Source organism: Seriola aureovittata, chromosome 16 (genome assembly GCF_021018895.1).
Source record: "Seriola aureovittata isolate HTS-2021-v1 ecotype China chromosome 16, ASM2101889v1, whole genome shotgun sequence".
NCBI lineage: Eukaryota > Metazoa > Chordata > Actinopteri > Carangiformes > Carangidae > Seriola > Seriola aureovittata.
Window position 1 is genome coordinate 16315589 of NC_079379.1, and position 11883 is coordinate 16327471.

Sequence of the window (11883 nt, forward strand, 5' to 3'; positions counted from 1 at the left end):
TGCAATGAGTGGGAGGAGCTCTAGTTAACCAGTGTGTGTGTGTGTGTGTGTGTGTGAGAGAGAGAGAGAGAGAGAGAGAGAGTTTGTATGTATCTGCATGCATATGTAATGTGCATGGCTTATTTCATGGCGGGCGTTGTGTTGAAAAGTTTTTTTGTCCATATAGAATAAGTCATGGTAACCCATACACACAGACACATACATCACACACACACAAAAAATAAAGCAAAAAAAAAAAAGTATATCTTCTGAAAGAAACCTATGTGGACTCCTTTCTGCTGAAAAACTGCCAAGGAATAAGTTTTATTTTTTGAGCTGCAATAGTTTAAACAGATTAAAATGTTTCAAACACTGAAAACTGGAATGTCACAGATGTACAAAAACAAATGCAGACCTTTAAAAGAAAAAAAGAAAAAAACCATAATAGTATACAGTATTTTATACTACTATTCAATATATTGTATTTATGTAATAGTTACATTTGAAGCACTTGTGTCAACTGAACACTGTAGGGGTTGAAGCGTTAGTGATGAAACAGTTGAAATGTCAGTTATAATTTGTCAATCATGAAGTGGAAAGCGCTAAAAAGACTGATATTGTTGCTCTTGAACTGTCATTCGAAATGGCAATTTGAAATGAAATGTAAGCACTGAAAGTAGCTGAAGTGAAATCTGTGAAAGCAGTTAATTTTAGTTGAAGTGGAAGCGCTGGAGATAATTATGTTAATTGTGGGTTAAAGGCAGGCACCGACAGCAGCTGGTACACTATGTTAGTAAGAGCAGTCGCACTGTAAAAGCAACAGCTGTGGGGATTTCCACAGGGCTGCTTTCTCTGTTTACATTCAGGTAGATGGAAGACAAATGTTTGGGATGATTTCTGTTGGATTTAAGTTTTTTGGAAAACCATAGAAGACTTCTTTTCCCAGTCTATGTTGTTCTTGCCAGAATCCCCTTTTCCCAAATCTCTCCAACAAAGGTGATGAGTAAAATGTTATTATGATCAATAACCATAAGACCAAAATATTAGAATAAAACTCTCTTTGACAAATACTGGCTTTCCCCTTTAAAAATCACACTTAGACGCACAAACACACACTTGAATCCACACACAGCTGCTGCCAGGGCCGATTGAGAAGAGACCCCACATCTACTCAATCACTACTTGCCTCAGATAGAGAGATGGACTGCTGGCCAATAAGACACATAAGCACACACACGCACTCACACACCTCAAAGATGACCTAGACCCCCCATGCTGAGGTAGCAGTGATCAAGTGCATCAAGTTCATCCATCAATGCTGAAAGTGAAAAATGACGTCTGGAAGTGTATGATTATGCTCCTGGGCTTCCACGCATCAATCACTGGACACACGCACACACACACATGCACACGTTCGACCACACATTAAACACAGAGAAGACGCAGAACTTGAAAAATGAACAAGAGAAAATTAATCTCCTTGTCTGAGAAGTGTTTGTGTGTGTGTGTGTGTGTGTGTGTGTGTGTGTGTGTGTGTGTGTGTGTGTGTGTGTGTGTGTGTGTGTGTGTGTGTGTGTGTGTGTGTGTGTGTGTGTGTGGTGTGTGTGTGTGTGTGTGTGTGTGTGTGTGTGTGTGTGTGTGTGTGTGTGTGTGTGTGTGTGTGTGTGTGTGTGTTGGTGAAGAGCAGAAAGAGGGATGAACAGTGATATTGGTGACGAGAACAGAGATCACGGTCAGAGCAGGATTTAATCAAGGAAAGAGAGTGAGAGCAAGTTTGTGTGTGTGAGAGGGAGAGTAGTGAGGTTTATCTTAGTGCTCTTCAGGGGCTGATACCGAGGAACATCAGTGGCTTCAGCTGAAGAAAAAAAAATCTTAGAGAAGCTTTAAAAAAGCTTAGAGAAATCAAAACGTGTGTGACGCGTAGAATCAGACTTCCTGTTCTTATCTTCATCCCCTGCTCCTCACCTTCTTCTCTCCCTCTCATCACTGTTCTTCATTGGTGTGTCAAACATGGCGCTATGGGAGTGTGTATAATTCAGAAATGGTGGTGTGTGTGTATATATATATATATATATATATATATGTGTGTGTGTGTGTGTGTTGGATGTGTCTCAATTTGTGTGTCAGAGCCAGCTGTGGGAAAATAGGCCATAATAACAGACTTGAAATGCTGCATCCGCTCTTCTTTATCATGTTAACTATTACAGCAGTTGCCAGACGCTAGGCTACATAAAGAGTCCTCCTAAATAATGGCTCCTCTGTTTATCTGTGTAGTATAGGAAATAGGGGAAACAGCTGCCCTGGCTTGATAAATGTCCCATTTGTTTATTTCATACAGAAATCGAGGTTTGTAGATTTACAGGAGTTTTGTGTTGGGCTATTTCTTGGTCAGGCACAGGGTTGTGGTGAGTTGAAACAGGAGGAGGGAGATAAATTTGTGTGTTCAGAAAACCAATCTGTCACCTCTCGTCATGTGAAAAATTTAATTTATAGGGGTGACAGAGTGAACGTCCAAGTGACAGGAGGTGAGGAACACAGCACTGAGACACACCTTAGCAGTGGGATCCACATATTTTAATGTCAGATGGCACAAATAGAATGATGTAATGCCACAGGCTGCTGTTACAGAGATAATGTCACATTCACTGCCTTACACAAAGACCTTCATTGTTAAACATGATCTAGATGTGTCTATATTTTTAATAAAAGTAGAATATTTCTCACGTGAAGACCTCATGTCAGCTGTGGTTTATGAGAAGACAAGATAACACATGGTCTAAGAGGCAGCTATGCTAAGTAAACAGGTTGCAGCATGAGTGGATAAAAGCAATTGATCGACAATCAACACACACATGCTTCCTTTGAAACTTCTGAGACAGAGCTACCTCACAAATGTCAACGGCATTTGAAGCAATCAATGAAGACCGCTCCTACAGAGGCAGCTAATTAATATCTTGGCGCGCAGGATGGCCCCGCGACATAAATCTGCAACTTTATTGTCAGTAGTTAACAGAGACAAGACGAAAGTTGATGGAGGAGCAGAGAAACTCATAACGCAAGCAGCTTCAGTGAGGATGCTTGTTAAAAAAGATACCACTTTGCAGCACAATGTGTGTGTGTGTATGTGTGTGTATGTGTGTGTATGTGTGTGTATGTGTGTGTATGTGTGTGTATGTGTGTGTATGTGTGTGTGAGAGTGTGTGAGTGAGTGAGTGAGTGAGGCAGAATAAGAGCTTCTCATCCGCTCCAGTTACTAATCACGGTCTCATTCTCTCTCACCCTGCATAATTCTCCCCCTCGCCATTATAAATCTTTCTTCTCTCCCCACCTCTTCCTCTCTTTCTGAGGGTAGAGACAGCAGATGTGTTGGCAGGTTAAATGACCTCTGTGATGTATGACTTAACAAACCCCAGGCATCCATCAAACCTAACCTAAGTGTGTGCGTGTGTTTGTGTGTGTGTGTGTGTGTGTGTGTGTGTGTGTGTGGAACAAAGAGAGAAAGAGATGCTACTCATAAAGTGCAATTTCAATTCACCTTCAGCCCAGACTTGTGCCTCACAAACACACAGCAGAGGCCTCTCCTCTCCTCTCCTCTCCTATGAATCAATCTTTCTCCACCTCTTTTCCCCTCATTTCATGAATGAGTGTGTCTCCTGGCGTATGTAGATGTGCTGTATACATGAATGTGAATGAAGCGCTTCTATAGTGTAATTACACTGGCCAGGATTCCCTCAGCCTTCTGCGTAGACAGATTGACTAGAGAAGCCCTTTCTGACCCAGGCAAACCTCCGTAGAGTTAGAGTTGTTTGGCTGAAGAATGTTTCTGCATGCAGCAACATAAGAGACCACTCATGTGTTCTGCTTTGTTTTACTATTACTCTGCTGCGCATATATGATTGTGCTCTTAAAGATGTCTATCTTTGATTTGATTTGAGAGAATAATACTTGCAACTCGCTTGTGCTTAAGATACATAACAGACAACCAAAGAGGCAGGGATAGACAAAGAAAGTGAGTTTGTGTGTGTGTGTGTGTGTGTGTGTGTGTGTGTGTGTGTGTGTGTGTGTGTGTGTGTGTGTGTGTGTGTGTGTGTGTGTGTGTGTGTGTGTGTGTGTGTGTGTGTGTGTCTGTGCTTGCTTGCTTGACAAAAAGAGCGGTTACTTATTGATCCTTTATCGTAAGTGCAAATGAAAGGGGATCTTGTGAAATCGCTTATGTGAATGTTTCCATCACATCAACCTGAACACGTTTTCCTGACTCTGCTGCCACAGTCGTCCATCAGCCCCGCGCTGACAGACGGCGGACGTGCCCTCTCCACGCAGTAATTACAGGAAGGCGAGGAGGGGCTGCTCCAGGCACATCCTGGCACACAGCTCACCTGGATGACTTTTTCCCACTCCTGTAAAACAAGTTCAGTTTGTTTTTGCTGGGTTGAGTTTAGATGGCATCAAAGACAAATTCAGGTCAATCAATCAGAGGGAGTCTAATGTGGAGTGAATGTGAACTTTTTATACTCAGGATAGATTTGATGATTTTTACAGTTTTGTATCAGTCCACAATATATGATAAAATCAGCAGAGGAGAACACAGAGAGAAAATGGCTCATACAATTGGACCTTTATGTAGTGATTGTTACTTGCTGTACTCAGTGGAAGCCATGTTTTAGTTAAATATGAATTTGAAGTGTATATATACATATACGTATATAAATATGAAGTTTAGATCATACGAAGCTGCTGGACAGATTTTATTCTGGAGGTGAGTATAGACAGGTTTCTACCCAATATAGCTTCTATTCTCCATCAATGTAAAAATTTTATATTTTACAGACAGCTTTCATGTCTTCATACTCAAATCATATATTTTGGGTAGAGTATAAATCTCTACAGAAACAAAAATTTGCGAGGGTAAAGATCAAAGTTGTTGACACAATATTCGTCCAACATTAAAATGAATGGACAGATGGCTTTTTAGTGGAACTTTTCCCCACAGAATTCAAAATGGATCATGACTCCAATCAGTCATTTAGTCATCAATGATCAGGCGCTTGTTTGTGTTTTTTGATATTTTGTATGTATTTTTTGTTGGGTTTTATGTATTTTAAAGACCCATCTAGAAATGGGCATTGCAAACTAGCTTAAGCTATAGGTTGTGGTGTGTGGCACTGGGTCATGTGATATATTTGTCCCTCGAAAAAATAAGTATTAAATACAGACATAAAAAAAATGACAGAGGCAAAAGACTTATTCAGTCATTTACAAAGTAAATCACTACTGAAGCTTTAGGAGTGTCAAGCTAATGAGAAGAAGTAACTCTAACATGAATCCTTATACTAAGCCACTCGTCATTGTCACAAACGCACCAAACAACTTTGCTGAATTTGCAACCTATTTGCTTTTTTCTTTCTTTTTCACAAATTGATTGGCTAACCCCCTGGTTGTAATGAATATTTTTTGTGTCATGTTTAGCAGCTTGTCTTTTGACTCTGTGATTCTCCCGCTAATTGTCTCAGCAGGGCAGCTGACCAAGATGGCTGCCCTGCCCTCTGGATCACTGTGACTATGCCCTACCAACAAAAGAAGAGAGGAGGAAAACAGCAAGGAGAAATAAAGTACTTCACCCACCCCTCTCCCAGAGAAGTGCCAGATCTTTATTTCACTCTTTTCTTTTCGCTTTTTCTGTCTCAGTGCCCACAAAGTGATTGGAAAGCACACGACAATCTTTTTTTGTTGACGTTCGATGGCGCGTAATAATGTGGTCATTATCATCGCTAAAGGAACAGGTTGGGGCTCAGACAGGGTTTCATTGGGGGCCTTTAAGGCACACACACACACACACACACACACACACACACACACACACACACACACATAAACGCAGTGTGGGAAAAGAATGCTTCTAAAAGAGGGACAGCTGTTTGGGTGGCTCGTGAGGATGGCGATCAGGTTAAAGGGATGATGGCCTACTGTAAACTCCACCTGTGCACGCCTGAGGCTGTGGGGGAAAACAGTGTGGGAGCCTGTGCTTTTTGTCCGGTCTACTGGGAGGTGTGCATTTGTGATGGGGGCTTCCCAAAATGAGACCAAAATAGATCCGTAATAAAGATATTCACATACACAAAGACAGACTTACAACTGCAAATACTCAGATATGTAGGAAATAAAAGTAAAACTGAGTTTGTGCAAGAGAAGAAGGAAGCTAAAATTGTTGTACATTTAAACCAGCTTTGTTTGTCTGTTTGTTTTTGCTTATTTTCATTATATATTGTCAATAGCTTATAAGAAGTAAACGTATGTTTTGCTAGGTGTCTGTCTGTCCATCTACCATTAATATTTATATTGAAATCAATATTAATTTGCCATTTAATACATTTAATTATATGATTTAGAGGTTGATTAATCACACCAAACTGTACAAATTCCTCTAGCATCACGTTTTGCTAAGGTAGTTAGCTTTAGGAGGAAATTCTTTTACCAGCATAACTCAGTTTAGCAAGTGACTAACTTATTTAGTTATGTGGCACAAAAAACTGAGTCAACAAGAGTATTTTTCATTTACAATATGCCTACATACAAGCTACATACAGCTTTAGCCAAGCTAAGGCTAGCCGTGGGATACAGGTTTTATTTGCCATTGTCATTACTCGTTTTATGTCGGTGTCCGATCCATGTCGTGCATGTGAAAGGGGGTCAACACTTTGCCTAATCCAACCCCTAACCCTAACTGTAACCACTAGCCACATTTTCACACACGCGTAGAGCGAATAGGGTTTCCGACAAGGATTGGGCAACTACAGACATTAGTCTCTTGTTTTAGCTGTGTAGTTGGCTAGCTGTCTAGAAAAGTGGGGTTGGCGGTTTTTAATGTCCATGGATTAAGATCAAAAAAATCATAACCTAATAAGACATATTTTACTAAAATACAAACTTCCTGGCGGGAGTGGGAAAAACTATTCCCAGTGTACAATTTATTGCAACTGTTTTTCAGACATTAGAAGTTACTCCATGCCCCTTGCTTTAGCTACTAAAAGCAATGTAGAATAATGCACATGGCCTACATACTCTACCCCATCTTTATGAATTTTGAAAAATATCTGAAACAATCAAACAAAAAGAACTACTATGAAATTTGAGCTCTCTGATGGAGTGAACTGCTTGTCTTTACACAGCATCACTAAAATTAATCTTGCGGACTATCAATCACATGGTGTAAATGGTCTGCGTTCGTGTGTGTGTGTGCGTGCGTGTGTGTGCGTGCGGGGGGGGGTGAGAGGATGAGGAATGTGATTAACTTTTTCGTCTGTGTGTGTCTAGCTGACTTCATTCTGGCTGCTCATAGAACAAGAGAGATGAAGAAAGGACAGGGAAGTAGTTAATACCAAACAAATGAAGGAAATTGATTAAATCTTGCTGTTTTATTACATTTGAAATTAAAATGAAATGTTCCCTCTGTGGTTTTGCTCATAGGCTATATTAAGATCGTTCTGGGTTATTTCAAGGGTGTGCGTCATCATGTTGGCAAACTATCAATGATTTAAAAATAGGATTACGTCTTCACATTCAGGTTATGAAAGCTTTTCCTCCAAGTGTAAATAGTCTGAGCTTGGTTGTGTATTTGAATGATTTACAAAGCTGGGAAATGCACAGGAAGAGGTGTTTTTTTTTTTTTAAAGACAACATTTGTTTTCAGTTGAATGAGATGAAATTGTGGAGGCAGTGGTGGTTTCCTCCCTTTTCCTCCCCCAGGGCTGACTGGATACGCCCCAGGGACAGGATGGGACGGACCGGGCCAGCCTCTCATTCATTAGCCTCTCCCTTTGCATGGCTTCACAACTTCAGCAAAACAACAGGCTGTATAGCTGAAACAAAGCTTTTCTGTCTGACCTATCGGGCCAGGTTGTTTTAAACTTTCAAAACCTTAAAGTGTTTCAAGACCTTTACTTAAAAACACATTGAAACTCTTTTGTCTAACCTGTCTACGACAAGGTGTCCCTCTATTTGTAAATTGCTGTAACTAGTGAGTTTTTAAATGTAGTATAATGGTTTAATTGCTGGCATCATATTTGCACACACATTCAAATTTATTTTATTTCTTTGAGGTCCCATTTAACGCTGTAAATAAGTAAATAAATCGTGATAGGCATAAAAAAAAACCCTAGCATTAACAAATAAATAGTTGCTGATAAAACTGCAAACTTATTTATTAACCAAAATGAAATACACCTGCTCAGAAACAGTTCAGTGTGGCCGATTTTTTTTTTTTTTTGATTAACCAGCACTGCTATGAGTTTCTTTCCTTGAAATGCGCCCCTCGCGAGACTTCACTTTATAAAATTTACGACGACCTCGAGCTCAAATGTTCAGAGACAGTCCGAGCTGGCTTCTGATTGGTCCTCAGGCTCTCAGCGGTACTTCAAAGCCATGAAGAGGCTACAACTACTACAGCAGTCAGAGAGGAAACACACACTCATCACAGACAGTCACCGCGGACACGCGGGCACACACACACATACACACATACACACACACACCTCAGCCGAAGATACAGCACAGCACAGAGCATGGCTGCTACACTGCTAGGGGTAAGTTTAAATTACTTTCTTCTTCTTTTTTTTTTGTTGAAACATCTTTTAATGAGAAACTGCTAAATTATTCGTTTACTATAGTTGTAATGTCCTTTACAGGTCTCACTGTGTAGCAGTTAACTTAATGCTTTGAGGCATTTTACCTCTTGTAGTGTCCCTGTAATAACCAATAACATTCATATAGTGATACATTAATAAACTAACGTGTCCTAATGAGTCTTTCTGTCATTCTTTAATCCGATAGCAGTTGTTTCATCAGTTTTCTTTCCTCTGTTGTTTTCACAGATCCCGTCAGTTAGTGACTGCTGATACAGGGCTTATGGTTTAAGTAAAAGGAAGATTAAAAAAAACACTTTCGTGGTTAATGTCATTAATAGGATTATCCGTTTTAATTTTATTAATAATCTGAAAACGTTTACCTGCTGCAGTGTTGGTGATGTTACACTTGGATACGAATCCCCCCATTGTCTCTGCTTGATCCAATTTAGAGGTGCACTTTTTGTAAAACTTAAACCATATCACATTATTAATTGAAATGACTTGATTCAAATCTTTGACGTCCAAAGTTTCGCACAGTGTGTGATAATATCTAATATTTTGTGTGAGTTTACGCACACCATGTTTAGCGAGCACTCCGGAGTGACAGGTCTACATGTCTGTATTCCCCACAGGAGGAGCCGCGGTTGGGCAGCACCCCGCTGGCCATGCTGGCCGCCACCTGCAGCAGAATCGGCGAGCCCAGCCCCTCGTGTTCCCCTGCTCTCTCTGATGGAGCCCCGGGGTTCGTCAAGGGCTTTCACCCTTGGAGGGGGGGCGCCCCGGGCGCCAGTGGCTTCGGAGTCTGTCTCACCTCGCTCGGGGTGCCCTCTGGGACCTCCAGGGGCACCGGACTGACGGAGACCTCCAGCGCTTTCTCGGTGACTTCTGTCAACTCTCCTTTTGGAAATGATCTTTCGATGTATCACACCGCTGCGTCATCAGACAGCAATGGTTCAGATCCTACACACGCACAGCGGTCTGTGTTTCTGACCAAATTCCCCTCCTCGGTGGATGGCATTGCGGGGATATATCCCAGGATGCACGCGCATCCCTATGAGTCATGGTTCAAACCCGTGGGAGATGTCGGTAACGCGTCTTCTTCTTGGTGGGACATGGGCACCAGCTGGGTGGACACACAAACCCCGGGCGGGTTATCCTCTCCCCTGAGCGGCTACAGCACTGACTACAGCTCCGCATTCAGCCCCGGTACTTCCCAGCACCTGCTCCCCGCCGCACAGCACCTGTTTGACGGCTTCAGGCCACCTGTTCCGGCTCCCTACACAGAGTCTACGACCACGGGGGCACCTGCGCTAACAGGAACCCCCGTCGTCTCTCTGACTGCATCTTCCCGCTCCTCCTCACGGCGTTACTCCGGCAGAGCCACATGTGACTGCCCAAACTGCCAAGAGGCGGAGAGCCTTGGCCAAGGGGGCACGAGCCCGCGTCGGAGGGGCCTGCACAACTGTCACATTCCGGGTTGTGGTAAAGTCTATGGCAAGACCTCTCACCTGAAGGCCCACCTGCGCTGGCACACCGGCGAGAGGCCATTTGTCTGCAACTGGCTCTTCTGCGGGAAACGCTTCACGCGCTCCGACGAGCTTCAGCGGCATTTGCGCACACACACCGGGGAGAAGCGATTCGAGTGCGCGATTTGCCACAAACGGTTCATGCGCTCGGACCACCTCAGCAAGCACGTGAGGACGCACAGCGCGGAGGGCTCAGAGGACAGCGGGGAACAGGGACTCGGTAAACGGAACAGCGACACGGACAACAGCTTGCCCGGTAGTCCGAGCCAGTCTCCTGGGCTGCTTGTGCGCGAGACTGTCCAAACCAGCGAGGGACAGAGAGCGGTGGAATAATTTACAGAGATCAATATGAACAACACGTGGACATTTGATTACACTGCACCTGCCTGTATGGAGAGTGATTTCCTGGACGCTCCAAAACTGAAATGGCACTTTATCATGAACTTAAGCGGTGGATGAACACTGTGTCCTGTCCTGAATTATGTCATTTGTATCCCTCAAAAATAAATTTTTACTCTACAGTTGATCACACTTGATTTATTTGAAGATATCCTATGCGCCTTATTTATTCTACAAACATTTACAATTTTTTATTTAGTTAAACAAGTAGTCTGTTATTCAATTGTTTTGTTTTTTCTTGACATCATTGCACTCATTTCATTATTTAAGGTTAAGCCATTACCGTTACAGGTTATCTAAAATATATTTCGTTGAAACAAAATGTTATAATTGATCTCTGCTTGCTAATCATGATTATAACTTGCATAAAACAGGATCATTTTGGTACATTTCTCTTTTCTCCTTGGGCCTGCCAGGCATGTGATTTAGCCAAAGCATTTTTTGTGTAGGCTATTTTTTGTAGGCTATATTTTAGTTTGAGTCTTTATTTTCCGAGAATTACAAATACAAAACAGTGTAGGCTTTAACCAATATCAAATGTCAATCTAGACTATTCTAAACCAGGCAAATCATTCATTACTAACACTAACATTAATCATAGTATGAACTTTTCTGTCAGGCACCTGAAGTTTATTTATTCAGCCTCTTCAGCCAACAAAAAGGGCTGTTAGGATTTGATGAATTGATTTTTGGTCTTGGTCTAGGTCAAGGTCTAGACAGTATTAGAACAGACATGTGCTATTAAATCTGGTAAACTGCACCTTGAAGTAACAATTCTGATGAGTTGTTGACTTGTAAAAAAATTAAATTTACCTGATCAAGATATTTAAATTATTTTTTAGGTCTGTCCTGCACTGGTAATACTTTAGGATGTCAGGCTTATTTATCACTGCATTTTGTTCAGCTACTGTAATAACAGCAGAGTTGTCAACTGCTGCAAATATTTACAGTGATCAGAAACACTTATCTCAGTTGCCTTAGCGAGCATCTCCACCTAGTGTTCAGTTGATACAGTTACTTGTTTTCTAGACCACATGGGTTCTGGATGCTAAAGCTTAAATTAGAAGTTGGTCATACTTTGAACTTTTGTGTATTTTGTTGCAACGCAAATATAAGGAAAAACCTTAAATTCATCTTAATTGAAAACACTGACAGTGTATTCATTGAAAATACAGACTAGCTTGCAAATGAGACAGCAGTCTTGCTTTTCTTAGTATGTTAGTGATTTTCTTAGTATTTGTTGTATGTTTCACCAGACTAAAACGGCAAAACACAATTCAAACTCTTTGATTAAAAATAATAATAATTGAATGCATCTGTAGACCTGTTGGTATGGAAAAGCTACAGAACTCAAGAAA

General features: G+C 41.5%; 1 protein-coding gene across 1 annotated transcript; it reads left to right on the top strand.

Annotated features, from left to right (window-relative positions):
- The first annotated feature begins 8115 nt into the window (after nt 1-8115).
- On the top strand, nt 8116-10647 carry sp8a (sp8 transcription factor a). Its single transcript, XM_056398621.1, has 2 exons — nt 8116-8558; nt 9233-10647. Exons 1-2 carry the CDS (start codon nt 8538-8540, stop codon nt 10457-10459), a joined length of 1248 nt encoding a protein of 415 aa, XP_056254596.1. The 5' UTR covers nt 8116-8537; the 3' UTR covers nt 10460-10647.
- Nucleotides 10648-11883: the final 1236 nt, after the last annotated feature.